Source organism: Salmo trutta, chromosome 11, assembly GCF_901001165.1.
Source record: "Salmo trutta chromosome 11, fSalTru1.1, whole genome shotgun sequence".
Taxonomy (NCBI): Eukaryota; Metazoa; Chordata; class Actinopteri; order Salmoniformes; family Salmonidae; genus Salmo; species Salmo trutta.
Window position 1 is genome coordinate 12,855,496 of NC_042967.1, and position 24,172 is coordinate 12,879,667.

General features: G+C 46.1%; 1 protein-coding gene across 2 annotated transcripts in view; it reads right to left on the reverse strand.

Moving 5' to 3' along the window:
• Positions 1-4,105: 4,105 nt before the first annotated feature.
• The window catches only part of LOC115202232 (endothelin receptor type B), a 50,096-nt gene continuing 30,029 nt past the window's right edge, over positions 4,106-24,172 (reverse strand). For both annotated transcript variants that reach the window (XM_029766220.1, XM_029766219.1), the window contains exons 2-8: positions 23,204-23,804; positions 16,208-16,335; positions 9,293-9,491; positions 7,927-8,079; positions 7,266-7,399; positions 6,911-7,019; positions 4,106-6,174 (exon numbers count right to left, since the gene is read on the reverse strand). In XM_029766220.1, coding sequence (XP_029622080.1) covers positions 6,034-6,174; positions 6,911-7,019; positions 7,266-7,399; positions 7,927-8,079; positions 9,293-9,491; positions 16,208-16,335; positions 23,204-23,785 — 1,446 coding nt within the window. In that variant the 5' untranslated portion in view covers positions 23,786-23,804 and the 3' untranslated portion in view covers positions 4,106-6,033. The remainder of the gene's footprint in view (positions 6,175-6,910; positions 7,020-7,265; positions 7,400-7,926; positions 8,080-9,292; positions 9,492-16,207; positions 16,336-23,203; positions 23,805-24,172) is intronic.

Genomic DNA, 24,172 nt, shown 5'->3' on the forward strand with positions numbered 1-24,172 from the left:
TACTTTTTGCGTTGGCTTTAGTCAACCTAAAAAGCCAGAAGGTAGGCTTGGCACCTTTGGGACTATTCCATTTGGTTTCAAATAATTTCGCTGGGCTTGATTGAGCTGGCCTGGCACAACGAAACCCAATGGAATTATTTCAAATACTATTTGAACCCAGGTCTGTCAGTACATCTGTGTAATGCTGAGAGACAAGTAGAGAAGCCTGACAAAGGGCACAGGCTATTATTAAAGTCTATGGTGGTATGTTTCAGAATAGCTATTCTCTTCATGCATCTGTTTGTAGCCATTGATGTTTACTTAGAACTCAGTTGGTGATTGAGTTGTTGATGTTGTGAAATCTCGCTAGTATAAGGATTTCAACACAGTTGTATCACGTTTTATCTTAATTCCTTACTCTGTGTACACAGTATGTAGCGAGTACAATGGCCTAATTAAGAATGAACAACGTACAACCCATTATAAACTATTCAATTAAGATTGACTTTATATAACATTTATCCTAGTTTCAAACCATAGTGCATCTTCCCAAAGTATCTCTTCACAATTTTCTCAGCTCCCTTTCAAAACTCATAGACTTTCTCATTATAGACCCACCATAGTTCAGTATATGTAGTCCATCTAGTCCTCACTGTTATTGTGTTGTATGCATCTTATGTCTGAGTGGCAGCTGAGAGCATGGGTTTGAACTCTGCTGAATAAAGAGAGACATCCATCACACATCGTTCTTCAGCAGAGAACAGCCTGCACTGTATAATAACCCTCTGATGCCTCTCCACACACACACACACACACACACACACACACACACACACACACACACACACACACACACACACACACACACACACACACACACACACATACACACACACACACACACACACACACACACACACACACACACACACACACACACACACACACACTTAACCCTCCAATGCCTTGTCATTCGTGAACAGTGTTTGGCCTTCAACATTAAGGACTTGGCTCTGTTCACCATGTTCTATATAGAGGAGACTTTTTGGCCCTTTGAGGTCCTCTGTTTTTTGCCTTTGAGCTTTATTCATTTCACTGCTGGCAACAACCAAGTTTCCCACCAAATTCCACAGACCTAAAACCATCCTCTCTCGCTTGCTCTCTCTCTCACTCTCACTCTCACTTTCTTTCTTGTGCTCTCTCTCTCTGTCTCTCTCTCTCTCATGGTCGTGCCTTTTGAGTCTCATGTTATTTTTTTGTCATCCATTTCATAAAAGTCAGACATTTTTATATTCTTCAACCACAGTTGTGAGAGGAATTCAGTGTTTTCAAGCTTACTGGAAAGAGACAAAAAAAATGTTTTGCAGTGAATATGGAACACTTTGGTAAGGATTATAACTTAGAATGACCTGTTATCACCAACAAATTAGCTCTCAACACATCTATGACACTGACATTACTATTGGTTTTGAGGCAGAAATTATTTTGGCTCAGCTTATTTTGGTCTGAAATCAAGAATATAAATATTAAAAATACTTTGTTTCCTTTTCTGTCTCCCTCTCCTCCAACCCTAGCCACTCAGCCCCTACCCAGATGGTCAAGCAGCATCACAATCTTTGCTTTCTCTCCCACTACTCTCTCCTCTTCTATCCTATCATCTCTCCCTTTTGCTAAATCCTTCTCCCTCCTGTCTCCTGATTCTGCCTCTTCGACAGTATTCTCCTCCCATTTCTGCATCCTATGACTTGCACCGTCTCCTTTCCTCCCGGCCGACTCGGCCCTCCCCTCCTGCTCCTTGGAGGAAAATGGAGGAACACTTTTGGAGGACCTATCATCCTTTCACTCCCTCTTCTCTACCTTCTCTTCCTCCGTATCCACTGACTTCTTTCTCCCCTCCCTCTCCAGTCGAAATCCTGCGACTAGTGATGTCTGGCTGCCCGACATCCTGCCCGCTCGACCCCATCCCCTCCTCAACCAAGACCGCTTTTCTCTGTGTCACGGTGGTTCTCCGCACTGCCAAAGCTGACTCTCTCTCCTCTGTTCTCATCCTCCTAGATCTATCTGCTGCCTTTGACACCGTGAACCATCAGATCCTCCTCTCCACCCTCTCACGGCTGGGCCTCTCAGGCTCTACACACTCTTGGATTACATCCTATCTGGCAGATATCTCAGCTTGGATGTCGGCCCACCACTTCAAGCTCAAGCTCAACCTAGACATGACGGAGATCTTAAGATGAATGCAACAACTGTAAGTCGCTCTGGATAAGAGCGTCTGTGTCACGACTTCCGCCGAAGGTGGCTCCTCTCCCTGTTTGGGCGGTGCTCGGCGGTCATCGTCGCCGGCCTACTAGCTGCCACCGATCCCATTTCCCTTTTTCGTTTAGCACTGTTTTACACACCTGTGTCTAGTTGTATCTGATTCGGTGGGTTTATATTTCCCCGCTGCAGGTTAGGCTGTGTGCTGGATTGTTGCTAATTAGTACTGTAAGGGGTGCGTGCCTGCACCACGGGATTTTGTTTCCTTTTGTGCGGTATGTGTTTTACCGTGGACATTTTTGCTCGCTAGTTAACAGAGTCGAGGTTTCTCCTCTGTGTGAACCTAATTCCTATCCCTGTGGGTGGATGCTACATTTTGTGCGGTTAGCCTTTGTGTTTGTGCTGTGCCTTTGGGACCGCCTGTAATAAACTTTTGATTCCCTGGAACCCATCTGCTCTCCTGCTCCTGATTCCACACTAAATGACTAAAATGCTAAAATGATTAAAAACGATATCGGTCACAATGTTTAGGTTGTCTAAGAAGATTTCATGGTGTTCACTTTAAATGTCCAACACAACCTTGTAACTAAATCCATTGCACTGATCTCAAGCAAATAGTTGAGATCCTGCTGTCACGACTCCTGCCGAAGTCGGTCCCTCTCCTTGTTCGGGCGGCGTTCGGCGGTCAACGTCACCGGTCTTCTAGCCATCGCCGCTCCATCTTTCATTGTCCATTTGTTTTGTCTTGTTTTCCCGCACACCTGGTTTACATCCCCTCATTACTCTACGTGTATATTGTCCTCTGTTCCCCCCATGTCTGTGTGTGGTATTATTTGTTTGTTACGTGTGTGACGCTACAGGCTGGTTTTTCTCCGGGTATTGTTTGTACCCATGGCTTTGTTATTTGTACCATTTTGTGAAATTTGTTCGCAATCGCTTTTTCCTTTGGGCCGGAGTGTTGTGACGCAGTTGCGTCCGGCTGTTTTCCTCTGCCTGAATAAAGTGTGCCTGTTCACTCATCTCTGCTCTCCTGCACCTGACTTCCTTCAACCAGTTGCGCACACTGTGACACCTGCAGATTTGATTAAAGTCGTTCTACATTCTCCTTTTCACCTCATTTTTCACCTGATTTACTTCACAAAAGGCACGTCTCAATAGGTGGTCCAGGTATCCTCTTTTGTTCTGTATGGCTCCTCAAGAAAGGGGAGAGGCCGATGACATCACATCTCCCCATCAGACCAATTCCTTGAAGTTTGCAGTTTTGTCTAAAAAAACACTATTTTTCTCAATGTATTACACCTGTGTACTTTACTGTATTCATACTTGGGATATAGCTTTTCAACGGTAAACATTCTGAAATCGCTGGAGGATGTCTTTAAGTTAACAAGACAAGTTATGTTTAAGCTCCTCTATTTGGGAGCTCTGATAACAGTCACTCATATGGGCTGGCTTGATTACCTTCCCTCTCTCCAAGCAATTCAGTTCACATCCTCTCAGTTGACATGGTAACCTTGAGGGCGGTGTTGCCAAGCAACAAGCAAGCAGGTCACAGTGCACTTCAAATCACTCCCAGACCAGCTTGTGTTTCCTTCCCACAGACACTAAGAAAATAAAAAAAGAGGCCCCTTATCCTCTCAGAAAGAGAAGAGTATTTCTATGACATGTCAGTATAAACTCCTCAATAAAGCAATGTGCGAGGTCATACGCTTACAAATTCCAAAGTAATTATACGTAATGCATGTCAAGGTAAAATGTATAACTCCTTAGTAATGCAATGTTTAATGTTCTTATGCTTACAAATGTCGAAGTATTTATGTTATGCATATCAATATAACGTTAATCTCTCCTTAGTAATGTAAGGCAAAAGGTATACACTTAAATGATTTTTATTAGGATAAGCAGCAGCATTTCTGTATGAAACATGAGAAACAAACGTGTCGAACAATAATACAATTTCCTATAGAGGGGTATGATGCCTCTCATTATAGTGGTAAAATATGATGTATTGCTATGAGTGGTTAAACTGAAAAGCCTTTTTCTTTGACATTGTCTGATATGCTGTAGATAGTGCCACAAACACTCAAACGGAAAAGTGCAAAAAAATCACACACACGCACACACACACGCACACACACAGCACATTAATTGTATTCATAATACATGTATTCACATATCAAATGTATAAAGCAGTATAGTCACATAGGTAGCTGATATGATTTAAACACCAACTGGTATATTTATCATCACAACAACAAAAGAACTAATAAAAATCCTGCCTCAGGCAAAGGACAAATAATAACCACATTCTGTATATATGATGAAGAACATAGCAAAATATTACACCATATAAAAACTTGTTATATACGAGCATGTTTCACAAACAGCTTAGCTGTAAATACCAACATTTCTGTGTCTTGTAACATTCACAGTGAAGTAAGGATAACGTTTTTATCCCTTTATTTTTTGGGTGAGAACATAGAGACCCCCTTTTCAACGAGCCTTGATCTGAGACATAATCATAACGTTGTACTTTATGGTCCCGTTTTGCTTGTTGCATCTGGACATGTTCTTTAAACTAGTTTGGGACTTCAGTAGGGGTCAGAAAACCATTAGTCTTTGGATAACAAGTCAAGAGACTGGGTCTACTTCCCAAATGGCACCCCATTCCCTCCTATAGTGCACTACTTTTGACCAGGGCGCATAGGACTATGTAGGGAAAAGGGGGCCATTGGGGATGCACTCTGGTGTTTACTCTACACTGGAGTAACTCTACACCCTAAGTGATATTCCAATGGACGTTGTACAGAGACTGTATACTGTATAAGGCTATACGGGGGATTTCAAGATGACACAAGGCACCTTTTCGTTAAAATCAGTTTTTCCTTCTTCCCACCACATGAAACCTAAACACGGTGAATTAACACTTCCTGGTACGTTTTATAAAACAGAATATTAAACTGTACTGGAACACACACGTTTACATGGCAAAATCACGTTCATCCATATTAATACAAATTCACCATACAGAACACGGGACATTAGCTTACTCTATGAAAGGGTACTACTGTGTACACAACGACCAGCGTATAGTGCCTATGATGGAAGATGCTATAGAGACACTACAAAAGGACAGTCAACTCAATAGTGAGAGCTCCCCTTCTCTCCACCATCACTTAGTAGCAGTTCATTAGGACTCATGGGGGACCATTCTCTCCTTCTCCTCTCGTGCCCTCTGACAGGGAGCGCTCTGGCCTTCCTTCCCGGGGTTTCCGCTGCTTCCTGGTTCGTCCCAGCAGTGCTCACCGTTTTGTGAACAGAACAACACGCTACTCGCTCCGCTATAAATGACTGGCCGGTCATTTATAGCCTGGGTTCAGCTGCATCCTGTTAGCTACCTCCCCCCCTACCGTGCCCTCCCCTCCCTCCATCCCTCTTCCTCCTCTCTCACGGCACTGTAAGGCATCGCTCCCTCCTTGTCTCCCCCTGGCAAAGGGAATGGTATAGTCCAGAGAGACACTGGAAATACTGCAGTGTCCATCATGACCATTGTATGTTTGTGTCTATATATAAACTCCACTAATTTCCCCCGTCATCCTACTTCAGGCTCCAGAGCTGCCCAGCGGTGTTCTGTATAAGAAATGTGTGGTGGTGTTTGAAACGTGTGACTCTCTGTTTGTCACACCGTAGCGGTTTAGCATGGGGGTCCTATTGAGTTGAGAGTCTGTTGTGTTTAGTGCAGACTGGCTGTAGTTGTAGTGAGACCTCCTCGTCCACAGGGGGCGTCACCTCCTGTGGTGGTCAGTCGCTGTCCTTGCGTAGGCTGCGGTCCGTGTGAAGGTTGGCGGGCTCTGGGCTCTTGCATTGGATACTGGTCCCGTTCCCGTTTTGTCCCGTGCTGGTCACTGTGGCATCCGAGTGGCACCAACAACACAGGCAGGACTGGAAGGGGACAAGGTTAGACACTTGAACAAGGGTACAAGTTTACAAGATTAGAGGCGCTATTCATATTGCTGTGGTCATTCTGTGTTGATAGTGTTTATGCTATTGCTGCTACGATAGATGAGGTCCAAGTAGGCACTTTTCTACAGCTTACAATAATGAGGACTTGTGTAATGAGGGCTCGGAATGCTTCTTTGAACAATATACTACATAAAACTACATCTGCTCACAGCGTGAGAAGTAGAACACTTTTTATCCTTCCCAAACTCTTAGCCCCATTTCTGCAGACAGATGAAGAGGCACGTTCAGGGTCTGGGAGTTGCTGTTATGAGTTAGTCTCAGTCTCTCTCGCTCTCTGAGGACAGCTAGAGCTAGGGCATGGCTTATCTTCAGCTCAGGTCTCTAACAGATGTGTACAGTTATGTGACCTCACCCAGTACATGAGTTCATAAATCACCGCTTTGCTTTACATTTTCTTTAAATAATGTCATCACCAGCGCAGAGCCACAGGCCCTTCGGTCGTGGGGAGAGGGAGAGGTTCTCTGTTTGTTTTACTGGCGAGACAAGACAAAGGGTTTGGGGAGGGCTGGGGGGGTTAGTGGAGATACTGATTATATGGGGGGAGAGAGAGAGCGAAAGAAAAATAAAGCAAGAGAGGGAGTGAAAAGGATAGAGATATACAGCAAGAGAGAAAAAGGAAGTTGGGTGTGTGTGTATGTTTAGGGATCTACAGTACCTTGAAGCAGTTTTTGAACTTCTTGCTGACAAAGTAGAGGATGATGGGGTTTATACAGGAGTTTACTGTGGCTAGGTTGATACTCAGGTAATCCAAGACCAACAGGAAGCTGAAAGAAACGACACCCATGTTTTTTGACCGAATTCCATTTGAGTTTCATCTCCTTTCAAACATTTCGAATCGTTAAATCGCAGCAACTCAAATAATGTCCGTTTGTGTTTAGTCTGCTGTGGTTCTAGATCCAGTCAAGTGATTCCCCACATTTTTCCACCTTTCCATTTTCCAACACACCGTTCCTGAATCAGTCACTTCTAATAATAAGAAGACAGCAGCAAACAAACGTGGCTGCACTCACTTGAGCAGGTCACAGCGTCCAATGTCTCTCTGGTTGTAGACCATCTTCTTGAGGATCCTGCTGAGGTGCAGGGGGAACCAGCACAGAGCGAAGATCAGGACCAGGCAGAACACTGCTTTGGCCACTTCCCGTCTCTGGGGATAACAATAAACAACTGATTAGGAAAAGGTTGGACGATGACGATGAAGGGTGATGAAGACAAGATACTGAGAGTGGAAAATGTATAAAAAAAAGTCATCCTGAATACTGTATGGTAACGTCTCTGGGGATGTAAACAGATAAAATGTTAGGTTGTTAGGGACACGTTAGGTTGTTAGGGAGACGTAGGGTTATGAAATGTAAACCGGATAGGCCTGAGAGAGGAAAAGGACAAACCTTTTAACCTTTAAAACATGAGTCATTCTGCAGTAGTGTACTGTTACATTAGAGGTGCCTCTGCCTATATGCAGCCAAGCCTGGCTTAGGGCCTCCAAAACGCTAGAGGCTCTGGTTACAGTACGTAACAACCGAAGAGAAGAAGAGAGACCTGATACTAAGTAGTAGTACTATGACTGTAGAAGGCAGTCAGGGTGGGTTATGCAATGTCAGCTTGAGAGGCCTGAGAGAGGGAATGGGCTTCTCCTTAAGAGACACTAAACATGAGGCAGTCTGGCCTCGGTACCTGTTTGAGGTGTTCACTGAGGACGATGCGGAGGCTGCCGTTCCTGTGGTTGAGCATCTCACAGGTCATCAGAGTGTAGAACACAGCCGTACACATCAGAGGAACGCAGAAGTAGAACCCAAACAACCACCAGTCCTTGATGTCCTTATAGTACTGCAGGAGAACCACAACAGGAGAACGTTAGTACACAGGTTCTATGCAGGAGAAACACAATTCTTAACATGCCAATACTCCAGAAGACTGTCCAGCAGGCAAACGTGGAAAACTGGTTGTATTGATGTTGTAATGAGGTCATTTCAACCAGTTTCACCTGCTAGGTTTGGTAACAAAGCAAGTTGACTTTACCAATACGTCTATGTGGTGGCAGTGACATATTCTAATCTACTAAATCCACATATAAGTGGGGGATATTATCGTACAAGTCTTAAGGAGGAGCAGATGCCATTTGAGGAATTTTTTGGCCACAGAATAAATGTTCATCTATAACCTTTATACGACATGACTAAATTCCTCACTTCAGGAGGGTGAGATACTGTCTGTCATACGTGTTCTATTGAATCTGGATTTAAACGAAATGACCTAAACCTCAGCATGGTTTGGTCATGATATGGGATTTAGTATCTTTTGTGTTGCTTGATGTGAACTAGACACACACATGGCTCAGCTTGAAGGAACCATACATCAGTAGAGCTGTAATTGCTGTTGTGGCCTGCGATCAATTATGTTCTCCAGGCTTGTGAACAAAGACAGTGATCACCTCAGAGATTTTCTCTCTGAGGGAAAAAAAACGTATGGAGACCTCTGTCAGAGTTCAAATGCTATTTGGGTTCAAATACTATTTGAAATCTTTCAAATACTTTGTGTTTGCTCTAGCCTACCTAGAGTGCCAGATGTTTTGGGACGATTCTATTCGTCCATTAAGCCAGACAAGCTCAGTCAAGCACAGCTAAAGTATTTGAAATTATATTTGAACCTCTGTATGCTTCCTTTCACCATATTTCTAGTTCTTTGGGTGGTTCCGCCAAGAATGTCAGAGAAATGAATGTACCACTGAAATAAATCTACCACTGTATTTATCACAATTCATTTTCCTGCCAAGTATTTGGACAGATGGAATTGTTTTTGATAGGTCAGTGCAAGGATACACCACCACATGAAGTCATGGACTGTCAGATTTACTAACTTAACACACGTACTCTAACCTTACTTGAATCACTTTTGTCTTTTAAATCATAATGAATAAGAGGGAGGACCTGATCCTAGATCAGCACTCTTACTCTGAGACACTTTGTGGGCCAGATTTGTTTGTATACAGGTAATAGGATTATTCAAAGTGCAGAAGCGTCAACAAGAAAATGGGTTGTACCATCATGAACTCAGTCTTGGGATTGAGCATGCATGTCCGTATAGTCTCGTTCCTGTAGTTGAATTCAACCATGTCGAAGCCGATGGCCTCTGGGACAGCCAAGACCATGGACAGCACCCAGATGGACACGATCTCCATGGCCGTCCGTAGAGGAATGCCTACTCCCTGGACCCTGCTCCACGACGCCACTGCACGGTACCTGGGGCATAGAGGGACACAAAGAACAAAATGGGGAACATGGTGGGGTAAGGTAGGGGTTAGAGCAGGGCCAGGGCTGTGGACTTTTCAGCAACAACTGATGAGTTGGGAGTTGGAACTAATAAACAGCCCAGCGGCGAAACTAGTTGTAATGAAGTCATTTCAACCAGCCTTTAATGGTTGTAATGAAGTCATTTCAACCAGCTTTTAATGGTTGTAATGAAGTCATTTCAACCAGCTTTGCCCGCTAGGAGGTTCAATTGACTGTGAAAAGTGAACCTATTTTAGAGACACTTCCAGTACTTGAATAATATACTTGCTTTAAACTTTTAAACCTGCACGGGAACATGATTGTGAGAACCATAGAGATAAGGTGAGAAAACTACTGGAATACTTGTTCATCTTATTATAGTACCATTATGTCGGGCCAACTCAGCTGTACATTGTAGTATATGTTCTATGAACTGACTGCATGGCAGTAGACCAGACACACACTATACCGCATAGTGAGAAAAATGATCCAAGTTAAGATTTAACGAACAACAGGTAAGAATCAATTGTTTATCCTCAGAATCTAATATTCATTCTTTTGTGAAGCCTCCAAACAAGCGTTGGCAGGAGCTATGGTCTGTTTGTTGACGCTTGTTTCCTGTGCTCCAAATCATGTTTGCTTGTTTGTTTCATTAATAGGAACCGCTTGTCTAAATGTTTTAGTAAAACGGTGCATCAAGATTTTATGGCCTGAACAATATATTTTTCATGACGCACTTGAATACCCTTGTCAAACAACATAGTGTCATTTATATTTTACCCAGCTCTCCCTCTCTTTCTCTCTCTCTCTCTCTCTCTCTCTCTCTCTCAAACAGAGAGGACGAGACACAACGCGTGCAAACCAGACGAGATATGCTGCACATTTTCTGAGAACAAATGGAGACCTTCTGCTATTGAACTCGACTCTATCACTAGCGTCGCCCTCTCTCTATGATGGGAGTCATTCAGCATAGCTGGTATGTTAAACTGGCTTCCATCCCTGTAGACCCAGAACAGGCCTCCTTATGCGCTTATCTCTTATGTCTGCTCACTCACAGACCAATGAAGCCGGACGTCAGCCACTCACTTTCACTCTGCTGATAAACAGGACCGACAGTATTAAGTGTTACAAGAACTGAAGGGAGTGAGACGGGAATACAAGTCTAGTAGTGTAGCAACAGACACAAAACAATCAGAGTTAAAAATGTGAGAATAAACATTTTAAGATTTGAGAATAAAACGACTTCTGCTCCTTGATGGCAAAGCTATCCCACCTCAGGGAGAGAAACAACTAAGACCACAAAGCGTCTCAGAGTAGGAGTGCTGATCTAGCATCAGATTTGACTTGGATCACCATGAAAAAGATTGTATGGGCAGATCCTAGATCAGCACTCCTACTCTGAGAGGCTTTGTGGATATGGCCCAAGCTGGCCTAGTCCTTAACAGATGCAGCCAATAGAAAACTAGGAGGAAGAGTAACTATGTTGGTGCTGCTGCTCCAGTTTCAACTGTTCTGCCTGCGGCTATGGAACCCTGACCTTTTCACCGGACGTGCTACCTGTCCCAGACCTGCTGTCCCAGACCTGCTGGAACCCTGACCTGTTCACTGGACGTGCTACCTGTCCCAGACCTGCTGTCCCAGACCTGCTGGAACCCTGACCTGTTCACCGGACGTGCTACCTGTCCCAGACCTGCTGTCCCAGACCTGCTGGAACCCTGACCTGTTCACCGGACGTGCTACCTGTCCCAGACCTGCTGTCCCAGACCTGCTGGAACCCTGACCTGTTCCAGCCATGTGCTGTTATAATCTCCACCCGGCACAGCCAGAAGAGGACTGGCCACCCCTCATAGCCTGGTTCCTCTCTAGGTTTCTTCCTAGGTTTTGGCCTTTCTAGGGAGTTTTTCCTAGCCACCGTGCTTCTACACCTGCATTGCTTGCTGTTTGGGGTTTTAGGCTGGGTTTCTGTACAGCACTTTGAGATATCAGCTGATGTAAGAAGGGCTATATAAATGCATTTGATTTGATTTGATTTGATGCTGGTAATGGGAGAGCTCCATTATTACTGACATTAGAAACTTCCGGAATAAACTGCCTTTACCGTACTACCTCCGCTAAGGAGTTAAACTAACTCCCAACCTGTGGTTTCCTTGAAATCAAATTAGGGAAGTCATTCATCTTTCCTGGCCAATTTGTCTCAGCCACTCCCATACACAGAGTGGTCTATCTCATGAAGGCTTTACTGTTCAACAAACACTTTTGGTTTGAATTCAAACCACGGCAGTGTAATTTATCACGGTGTTGGTGAGTTACTGGCAAAGGTTGAGGGTCTGAGGGTGACTTTTTTTTTATAGAAAAAAAGTTTAGAGAGCAGTTTTTTTCTTTGATACATACATATTGTAAAGTAGACTACATTTCGCAAAATTAAAAGTATTATTAGACTGATTTTCATTTGGAGTTTACCGTAACCTACATATAAAGATTCACAGAACTGAAGGGCCAGAACAGAACAGAATTCTACGGTGCAAACATTCCATGAGTCTGGAACCAATTAAAACATGTTTTTACAAGATAATAGAATCCTATTCCAGGGAGCAGAATATGTCTCGATGGAATAAAATGCACTAGGTCAGATTCAGCTACAGCTCATATGTTAACCTGCCAGACAATGCAGTTGATAGTAAACGAGTAATGTGTATAATGCTTCAGAAGCCTTACCCCTAACTCACTAGACACTCTCGTAGATCTGCAAGAATTGGATAGGTGTAGGCAATAGGCTATGCATCCGGCAAAGGCGGAGGTGTTGCTAACATCTACGATAGCAAATTTCAATTTACAAAAAAAAAAATAATGACGTTTTCGTCTTTTGAGCTTCTAGTCATGAAATCTATGCAGCCGACTCACTCACTTTTTACAGCTACTGTTTACAGGCCTCCTGGGCCATATGCAGTGTTCCTTACTGAGTTCCCTGAATTCCTATCGGATCTTGTAGTCATAGCAGATAATGTTCTAATTTTTGGTGACTTTAACATTCACATGGAAAAGTCCACAGACCCACTCCAAAAGGCTTTCGGAGCCATCATCGACTCAGTGGGTTTTGTCCAACATGTCTCTGGACCTACTCACTGCCACAGTCATACTCTGGACCCAGTTTTGTCCCATGGAATAAATGTTGTGGATCTTAATGTTTTTCCTCATAATCCTGGATTATCGGACCACCATTTTATTGCGTTTACAATTGCAACAAATAATCTGCTCAGACCCCAACCAAGGAGCATTAAAAGTCGTGCTATAAATTCTCAGACAACCCAAAGATTCCTTGATGCCCTTCCAGACTCCCTCTGCCTACCCAAGGACTTCAGAGGACAAAAATCAGTTAACCACCTAACCGAGGAACTCAATTTAACCTTGCGCAATACCCTAGATGCAGTTGCACCCCTAAAAATTAAAAACATCTGTCATAAGAAACTAGCTCCCTGGTATACAGAAAATACACGAGCTCTGAAGCAAGCTTCCAGAAAATTGGAACGGAAATGGTGCCACACCAAACTGGAAATCTTCCGACTAGCTTGGAAAGACAGTACCGTGCAGTATCGAAGAGCCATCACTGCTGCTCGATCATCCTATTTTTCCAACTTAATTGAGGAAAATAAGAACAATCCGAAATTTCTTTTTGATACTGTCGCAAAGGTAACTAAAAAGCAGCATTCGCAAATGGAGGATGGCTTTCACTTCAGCAGTAATACATTTATGAACTTCTTCGAGGAAAAGATCATGATCATTAGAAAGCAAATTACGGACTCCTCTTTAAATCTGGATATTCCTCCAAAGCTCCATTGTCCTGAGTCTGCACAAATCTGCCAGGACCTAGGATCAAGGGAGATACTAAAGTGTTTTAGTACTATATCTCTTGACACAATGATGATAATAATCATGGACTCCAAACACTCAAGCTGCATACTGGACCCTATTCCAACTAAACTACTGAAAGAGCTGCTTCCTGTGCTTGGCCCTCCTATGTTGAACATAATAAACGGCTCTCTATCCACCGGATGTGTACCAAGCTCACTAAAAGTGGCAGTAATAAAGCCTCTCTTGAAAAAGCCGAATCTTGACCCAGAAATTATAAAAAACTATCGGCCTATATCGAATCTTCCATTCCTCTCAAAAATTTTAGAAAAAGCTGTTGCGCAGCCTTCCTGAAGACAAACAATGTATACGAAACGCTTCAGTCTGGTTTTAGACCCCATCATAGCACTGAGACTGCACTTGTGAAGGTGGTAAATTACCTTTTAATGGCGTCAGACCGAGGCTCTGCATCTGTCCTCGTGCTCCTAGATCTTAGTGCCGCTTTTGATACCATCGATCACCACATTCTTTTGGAGAGATTGGAAACCCAAATTGGTCTACATGGACAAGTTCTGGCCTGGTTTAGATCTTATCTGTCGGAAAGATATCAGTTTGTCTCTGTGAATGGTTTGTCCTCTGACAAATCAATTGTAAATTTCGGTGTTCCTCAAGGTTCCGTTTTAGGACCACTATTGTTTTCACTATACATTTTACCTCTTGGGGATGTCATTCGAAAACATAATGTTAAATTTCACTGCTATGCGGACGACACACAGCTCTACATTTCAATGAAACATGGTGAAGCCCCAAAATTGCCCTCGCTAGAAGCCTGTGTTTCAGACATAAGGAAGTGGATGGCTGCAAACTTTCTGCTTTTAAACTCGGACAAAACAGAGATGCTTGTTCTAGGTCCCAAGAAACAAAGAGATCTTCTGTTCAATCTGACAATTAATCTGGATGGTTGTACAGTCGTCTCAAATAAAACTGTGAAGGACCTCGGCGTTACTCTGGACCCTGATCTCTCTTTTGAAGAACATATCAAGACTGTTTCAAGGACAGCTTTTTTCCATCTACGTAACATTGCAAAAATCAGAAACTTTCTGTCCAAAAATGACGCAGAAAAATTAATCCATGCTTTTGTTACTTCTAGGCTGGACTACTGCAATGCTCTACTTTCCGGCTACCCGGATAAAGCACTAAACAAACTTCTGTTAGTGCTAAATACGGCTGCTAGAATCCTGACTAGAACCAAAAAATGTGATCATATTACTCCAGTGCTAGCCTCCCTACACTGGCTTCCTGTTAAGGCAAGGGCTGATTTCAAGGTTTTACTGCTAACCTACAAAGCATTACATGGGCTTGCTCCTACCTATCTTTCCGATTTGGTCCTGCCGTACATACCTACACGTACGCTACGGTCACAAGACGCAGGCCTCCTAATTGTCCCTAGAATTTCTAAGCAAACGGCTGGAGGTAGGGCTTTCTCCTATAGAGCTCCATTTTTATGGAATGGTCTGCCTACCCATGTGAGAGACGCAGACTCAGTCTCAACCTTTAAGTCTTTACTGAAGACTTATCTCTTCAGTAGGTCCTATGATTAAGTATAGTCTGGCCCAGGAGTGTGAAGGTGAACGGAAAGGCTGGAGCAACGAACCGCCCTTGCTGTCTCTGCCTTGCCGGTTCCCCTCTTTCCACTGGGATTCTCTGCCTCTAACCATATTACAGGGGCTGAGTCACTGACTTACTGGTGTTCTTCCATGCCGTCCATGGGAGGGGTGCGTCACTTGAGTGGGTTGAGTCACTGACGTGGTCTTCCTGTCTGGGTTGGCGCCCCCCCTTGGGTTGTGCCTTGGCGGAGATTTTGTGGGCTATACTCGGCCTTGTCTTCGGACGGTAAGTTGGTGGTTGTAGACATCCCTCCAGTGGTGTGGGGGCTGTGCTTTGGCAAAGTGGGTGGGGTTATATCCTGCCTGTTTGGCCCTGTCCGGGGGTATCATCGGATGGGGCCACAGTGTCTTCTGATCCCTCCTGTCTCAGCCTCCAGTATTTATGCTGCAGTAGTTTATGTGTCGGGGGGCTAGGGTCAGTCTGTTACATCTGGAGTATTCTCTTGTCTTATCCGGTGTCCTGTGTGAATTTAAATATGCTCTCTCTAATTCTCTCTTTCTCTCTTTCTTTCTTTCTCTCGGAGGACCTGAGCCCTAGGACCATGCCTCGGGACTACCTGGCATGATGACTCCTTGCTGTCCCCAGTCCACCTGGCCATGCTGCTGCTCCAGTTTCAACTGTTCTGCCTGCGGCTACGGTACCCTGACCTGTTCACCGGACGTGCTTGTCGCACCCTCGACAACTACTATGATTATTATTATTTGACCATGCTGGTCATTTATGAACATTTTAACAACTTGACCATGTTCTGTTATAATATCCACCCGGCACAGCCAGAAGAGGACTGGCCACCCCTCATAGCCTGGTTCCTCTCTAGGTTTCTTCCTAGGTTTTTGGCCTTTCTAGGGAGTTTTTCCTAGGGAGTTTTTCCTAGCCACCGTGCTTCTTTCACATGCTTTGCTTGCTGTTTGGGGTTTTAGGCTGGGTTTCTGTACAGCACTTTGAGATTTCAGCTGATATATGAAGGGCTATATAAATACATTTGATTTGATTTGATTTGCTATCATGAAGCAGACGGAAAGAAACACCATATTGCTTATTGCTTATATTGTTTATTAATTCTATAAACATTAATATGCAAGTACAAATATTTCTTATGCTTTTTGCTTTGATCCTGTTAGATCTGCCGCCATTGGTTGATTTGGAATTCAGCAGTGGTACATGGGACTGACCTGTCGACGCTTAGAGCACAGAGGTTGAGGACGGTGATGCCCACAGAGGCCTTCTGTAGGAATGGCACCAGCTTACACAGACACAGCCCAAAGGAACTGTCATCGAAGGGGAACCTGGTGGCAAGGAGCTGCAGGGACAGAGAGAGAGAGAGAGAGAGAGAGAGAGAGAGAGAGAGAGAGAGAGAGAGAGAGAGACCGTCAGCACATCGTAGAAGACAGTATGTAAGCTTTAACTCACAACGGGCTTTGCATCGTCAGGAAATAATCACACACCTTAGATGGCATTTAGCCAGTTGGCTCTTCCCTGTATTACAAACCCTTTCATAAGATATCAGAAATCCATAATGCTCATTACTAGCCAGTATGATAACTGAGAAGACAGAAAAAGCATGTAAAAAATGCATTGAATTGTGAAAGAACAATACCTGCGGTGAAGAGAATAATTATAATAAAATAATAATAACAATAATAATAACAACAACAATAATAATAACAATAATAATAATAATGGACTAGCCCTTATATCTCTTTCTTTACTAACAAGTAAGGGATACATTATAAGGGATTGAGGTTAGGGAATCACATGTTTATCTCGTCTTAGCTCAATTCCCATTGTCCTTAGGGTCTGGACTATCTTTAACCACTGTACTGTAGCAGGCCCTTCACAACAGGCAGGTTAGTCGCAGTCACATCCGAGGGATTTCATGGTACGTCCTGACTTCATTCTGAATCTGAGTACAGTCCAACAGCAGGCCCATATGCGCCTCATCATCTTCATACAGTACATAATTGAGTCCGGTCCTACAATAAAACCCTAGCAAGCCAACTGTTATGTATGGTACGACGTGCTGTACGTCATACTATACGTTGTTATGGTTTACGACAGTGTGCTGCTTTACGGATGAATGGGTTGTCAGGATGAGTGGCACATGTCATTAAACGACAGAGTGATGTACAATGTGAAACCGTGCAGACGTGTGTTCTTCTACAGCTAGGCTAGATATAACATTGGCGACGAAGATGGCTGAATTCAATTTACCACCGCCGGCACCATTCCTCGCCGTGCCTGGCGAACCTCCAGTCCCGTGGAATAACTGGCTTGATAGCTTTAACACTTATATCGAAGCTATGGACCTTTCTACAATCTCCGACAAGCGGAGGACAGCACTGCTCCGTCACTGCCTTGGTACAGAGGGACAAAGGATTTTCAGAGCGCTTGGATCGGCTCCTACATTCACTGCCGCAGTCAGCCTCCTACGGAACCACTTCGCCGGGAAAGAGCAAGTGCTCCTCCGACACTACCGGCTACGGAAGAGACACCAACGGCCGGGTGAGTCCATTCAAAGCTACGTGGCTAATCTGAGGGATTTGGCTAGCTCTTGTAACTATGGGACACTTCAGGACGAGATCATCAGGGATCAGTTGATAGAGGGGACGTTATGTGAAAAGACAAGGGAGAAACTGCTTTTGGAATCGGATAATTTACAACTAGATGGAGCTATTAAAATAGCACTCCAGGTTGAAGCGGCGTTGGAATGCTCTACTATGCTAACAGACAGATCTGCAGCATACACTCGGCCCCCAGCCATTCTCACACAGCAGCTTCAGCCCGAGCAGGCGCACTACAACGATCACGCGCTGTGCATGGCCTCCCACGTTGATAGCTGCATGGACACAGACACCGGCATGCCCGTGCAACAGGCACACAGACAAACGAACAGAAGTAGCTGTGGCAACTGTGGGGCTAGCTCTCACAATTCAAGGGCTTCAAACTGCCCAGCCCGTGGGAAAATATGCAAGAACTGTTCAAAATACAATCACTTTGCAAAAGTGTGTCGTTCTGCCCCAGCTACTAGCTCCACCCAGCACAGGCCCTTAGTTTCATCTCACTCTCAACATGAACGCACGGAAATTCGAACTGTCTCCACCAACCATGTGTCATTCAGGACATGCACTGTGCAGCTGGGTGAGGTGGGTTTGCCTTTACTGCTGGATACTGGCGCTGCGGTGTCATTGCTCAACCTTGCAACTTACTACAAGTTTTTCAGTCACCTACCACTCCAACAGCCCTCCACTGCCCTGTGTGGGTACGGTAGATCCAAGATAGACATTGTAGGCACCCTCCAGGTCCCAGTACACTACGGCACCAAGCATCTGCCATCATTCACATTTCATGTTGCAAAGCGGGGTGCCAACCTCTTGGGCCTCGACCTCTTCACAGGCTTGGGATTCACGCTGAGAGATGACAGTGGGTCAGCTATCCACCAGGTTACCTGCACATGGCAACAGAACTGGCCAACTCTGTTTGATGGACTGGGCTGCCTCACAGCCTTTACTCACAGGCCCCTAGTGAATCCGGAAGTGACCCCAGTCATGCAGCCCCTGCGGCGCATTCCCTTTGCACTGCGTGATGACGTCACAAAAGATCTCCAGGCACAGTTGGATGCAGGCATCATTGAGCCAGTCAACGCTGCCCCCTGGATTTCAAACTTAGTCATTGCAACCAAAAAGTCAGGTGGAATCCGGACCTGCGTGGATCTTCGTGCTGTGAACAAGGCCGTTGTCCCGGATAAGTACCCCTTGCCTACAGCTGAGGAGCTGACCGCACAATTCCATGGCTCCACGATCTTCACGAAGCTTGACCTTCGTCAGGGTTATCTTCAGGTACCCCTCCACGCAGCTAGCAGAGATCTCACTACCTTTGTCACACATGCTGGCGTGTTCAGATATACACGCATGCCTTTTGGACTTAACTCCGCCCCCAGCTGCTTCCAGAAGGTGATGAGCACCATCCTCGCTGGAATACCTGGGGTGGCGGTTTATCTGGATGACATCGTGGTCCACGGTCCTGACCTCCACATCCATGATTGTCGACTCCACAGAGTATTCAGCGCTCTACTGCAGAACAACCTGACCCTTAACGGTGGAAAGTGCACCTTTGCAGCTCCAGCCGTTGAGTTTGTGGGGTTCCGCCTGTCGGCCAAAGGCATTGCCCCACTCATGTCGAACATTGAAGCCGTCCACAGGATCCCGGAACCGACCTCAGCCTCTCAGGTGGCGTCATTCTTGGGCATGACAGCCTACTACCTCCGGTTTCTGCCCCACTACTCCCAGACCACAGCGCCCCTTCGCCAGCTCCTCAAGAAGGATGAGCCATGGGCCTGGACGGCAGCCTGCTCAGACGTGGTCCGCTCACTGAAGAGCCAGCTCTCCACAGCCCCAGTCTTGGCTCACTTTGACCCCGTCTGCCCCACCATTGTCACATGTGACGCCTCAGCTGGAGCACTAGGAGCTGTCCTCTCACAGCTGCAGAACGGCATTGAGAGGCCCGTCGCCTTCGCCTCAAGGGCCCTGAGCCCCACAGAACAACGGTACTCTGTGGGCGAACGAGAAGCACTGGCCTGTGTCTGGGCGTGCGAAAGGTGGCACCTCTACCTCTATGGCCGTCTGTTCACGCTCCGAACCAACCACCAGTCCCTCACAACGCTACTGTCGGCATCAGGAACTGGCCACAAGCCACTTCGGCTGCACAGATGGGCCGACCGCCTCAGACAGTACGACTATCAGCTGAAGTTCACTCCAGGGAGGGATAACGTGGTGGCAGACCTCCTCTCACGCTCCTTTGACGCTCCTACTCCGACCGTCTTGCCAGATGACAATGAAACAGACCTCGTACAAATGCTTTACGCTCCTCTTCAGTCAGTCGTCTCACTGGAAGAGCTGAAGCAAGCATCGGAACAGGATCCCACACTGTCTACCCTGCGCACCTACATACTCACTGGATGGCCAGCACACGTGCCGGAAGAGCTTGCGACTTTCGCCAGGGTGAAGCACGAACTGTCTTGCTGGGAAGAAGTCTGTGTCTCTCGAGGGTTTTGCACTGTGGTCCCAAGTGGTCTGCGTGCGCGTGTTCTATCCATGGCGCACGAGGGGCACTTGGGCATAGTGAAGGTCAAACAGAGATGTCGAGACCTTGTGTGGTGGCCAGGCATCGACCACGACATTGAAGCCCTGGTCAGGGATTGTGCTGCATGCCTCCTCAGTGGGAAAACAGGACAGTCCGCCCCACCCCCCCTGCAGCCTCTCGCATGGCCGTCCCGCCCCTGGGAGCACATCCAACTGGACATCTGTGGCGAGATCCATGGTCACGCAGTCCCTCACCATCAGCGCTTCCTGGTGGTGGTGTATGACCTCCACTCTAAGTGGCCAGAAGTGGTTCCTGTCGGAACTGTCACAGCACAGGCCATCGTGGACATCCCAGACAGCCTGTTCACAAGGTGGGGCCTGCCCCTCACCCTTACCACAGACAATGGGCCCCAGCTAATCTCTGCCGAGTTCTCCTCATATCTCAGCAACAAGGGAATCAAACACATCCGCACGGCCTACTACAACCCACAAGCTAACGGAGGGGTGGAACGCTTCAACCAAACGCTGAAGAACGGCATCAGAGCGCACCTGGTCCAGGGGTGCACGTTCCAAACTGCTTTGAATCAAACGCTAATGCACTACAGAGCAAGCAAACACACAACAACACAGGCCTCCCCGGCATCTCTCATGCTAGGTCGTGAGATGGAACTGCCACTGGACAGACTCAGAACACAGAGAGTTGCAGAACCGGCGACTAGGTGCACCCAAGAAAAACAGGCAGTGACTAGGCACCAAAGAGAAATGAAACAGCGTTTCGACAAGGCACACAGGGTGAAGAAGTCGATCATCCAAGTGTCTGACTGGGTCCGAGCCCGACGGCCTCAGCGGTGCAACAAAATGGCCTCATTCTGGTCGGACCCCCTGCAGGTCAGTCGACAACTGGGGCCCGCCACATTCATGTTGAGCAATGGATCACGCTGGCACGCCAGCCGCCTCAGGAAAGTCCCTGCTCCTCAAGGAATACGAATGCACACAGAACAGACATGCAGGCCAGAGACGCCACCGGATGGACCTCCCCCACCACTACCACCCGAGCCCCAGCCTCTGTGGGCTCCCCAAGGGCCAGAGCCACAAGCGGTGGCGGTTGAAGAAAGGCCTATGCGGTCACGAACTCGCCCTGCTCATCTGGGGGACTACTTAACCTCTTTTCATTCTTAGGCTCCGATAGGGGTCTTAGTCAACCTCCAGGTTAATGGACTGAACTGGCTAGTTTGGAGAGTCCTTCCGTTTTAAAGGTTAATGTTTTATTTCTTACAGTTATCACTCTAGGTTCTTGCCCTATGGACATTTTATATATGGTACCAGTCCCTGGTTTTGGAAAGGGGGGGGAAATGTTATGTATGGTACGACGTGCTGTACGTCATACTATACGTTGTTATGGTTTACGACAGTGTGCTGCTTTACGGATGAATGGGTTGTCAGGATGAGTGGCACATGTCATTAAACGACAGAGTGATGTACAATGTGAAACCGTGCAGACGTGTGTTCTTCTACAGCTAGGCTAGATATAACACCAACCCTGGAACTATCTTTGAAAGTGACATCCTTTCTTTAATTGGACTTCCAGGCATCTATAAGCACCACTTTCCCATAGCCGCTTACAAGAAGAGCTCCCTTAAGAAAACAAGTCACAGCTCTCCTTGTTGAACAGACTGCTAAAACCACCCTTTGTCATTATGAAGTAGTCTTGGCAGCTGTCGTTGAACAGGAATCAACATGGGCCGAACAAAGAGAGAAAGAGGGGATTAACCCAGAGTCGTTGAGAGGCCGGGCCAAAGGAAGCACTTCACGGGTGCATCCTCGTCCCCCTATTGTTCACTTGGAGCGCTAGGCGGTTCCATCTGATGAAAACGTCTCGGGAACATGGGAGTTGGAAGGGAAAGGGGGCTACGTCACTGTGGGGGTGTGTGTGTAGTATTGTGTGTGTGTATGTGGTGTGTATATGATTAAATTTGGAAACTGCGTCAAACAAACCCCATAGGAAGTGAGCTGGGCCTCCCTAAAGCACATGGCCCTGTAGTGCAGACATATTCACAGGGAGTGTTTGGCCTGAATCCAGAGTTGTACCTACGGCACTACGTTTCCTCACCAGTACAAAGGGACATTGTGATTTATCCTTCATGTGTGTAACTGAAATGTCTAATACAGGAAAGACTTTTCCCCCTTTGTGCATGTAGAGAATCATCTGTCCCGGGACCCTAGCACTTCCATATGTGCTGACACAGTGTGATGAAACTATATACCGGTAATACTAAACAGGTGGCTTCACCATTTCTCTTCACAATGAACTGAGCATTCCCAATGTACTGTACTACATCCTATTAAGAATCTTGACCTGTTCAACCAATGTTTGTGGACCCAATGAAAAATATGCTCATTACTCTCAAGCAATAATACCACAGTAGGCAAGATAACGTCATAAATCATCTGTGAGACCTATCTAGCTAATGTTAAAGTGAACCCACATGGGGGTAAATGGAGTACAGTCTAATGGGTTTAAATGACTCACACTGGACACGTGATTCATCATTTGACCAGACCCATTTATCCTGAGTGTAGCGAGGTTCAAGTGTGATTGGAGATAAGAGGGCTGGAGAGGAGAGCTGTTCCTGTGACAAACCACGGGTCAGAGCAGGGCCACTGATATGTGTGACCGCAGTCTGATTGGTCTGATTCCATTGTTTATTTAAGTCTGGGCCTCTCCCTGCTTCCTTCATCACAAAGAGCCACCCAATGAAGATAAAGTAGTACTACTACTGACTGAAATCAACTGTGGAGAGCAACATGACCTTTGGGGAGCCTTCTAATGAATACTTTATTTATTTGTTCTCCTCTTTCTTTTCTCCGCTACTCTCTCTCTCGCACTCTCTCTCTCTCTCTTTCTCTCTCAATTCAATTCAATTCAAGGGGCTTTATTGGCATGGGAAACATGTTTACGTTGCCAAAGCAAGTGAAATAATCTCTCGCTCTCTCACTCTCTCGTTCTCTCTGAGATGCAATTATGCTTCAATATATCCATGCAAAATTCACTGTGATGTCCAGTGTACAGGATGGATATGCGTCTCTTACCTTGTAGACGTTGATGGGTATATCTATGGTGATGTAGATGAGGTCTCCCAGCGCCAGGCTGGCGATGAGGGCATTGGGCCCATTCCTCATGCACTTATTCTGGTAGATGATTCTCAACAGGGTTGCATTGCCCACTATGCCCACCACAAACACTATGATAGAAATCACTGTGTTGATGTATTTGAAATAGCCTTGAATGGAAGTGGCGATGGTGCATGGTGGAGGGGCCCTTATCCTAGTGATGTTGGTGGCCCCAGATCCAGCTCCGACCCTGAGCCATTGCGGCCCCTGGTGGCCCCTGGTGGAGATGGGGCTCCCATGCTCCAGGAAGGGGCTGCTGGTGCTGTGGAAGCCCAGGGGTTGGAGGGTGATGTGGGTGTTGTGGAGGACCAGGCCCTGGTCTGGGGGTAGGGAGTCCTTCTCCCCCTCGTCTGTGGTGCTGTTTATCTGACACATTCCAGGGCCAGGCAGGGCGGCCATGACGGCCATTAGCACCAACACATGTATGATTGGGGCGCCCATTATAGAACACATTCCACGCTTTGTCTCAGGAGATGGACAGATAGTGTAGGGGTTCCCCATATACTGCTGGTGGTGAGAACTGGTGAGCGAGAGAGACAAGGGAGGGGAGAGAGATAGAGAGGGGGGAGAACAAGTTAGAGAGAGAGGGGGGAGCAAGTTAGAGAGAGAGGGGGGAGAGTAAGATAGAGTGAGAGAGACACAGAAAGAGAGAGATGGAGACAGGGAGAAAAAGTATATGGGTTACTTCAGCCAGCAAACTTTGCAAGCAACAAAACAAAACTTCCTCAATTGAATCGACTGTGTAACCACTGTATACTTTGGCCGAATCTTCTAATTTCCCCCGCCACAAATGAAATGTCAATCCAGGAACGTCTCCTCAGAAATGGAGCCAAAACCAGAATGTGTCAGTCAAAAGTTACACATCACAGTGGGTCCTCTCCCATCCTC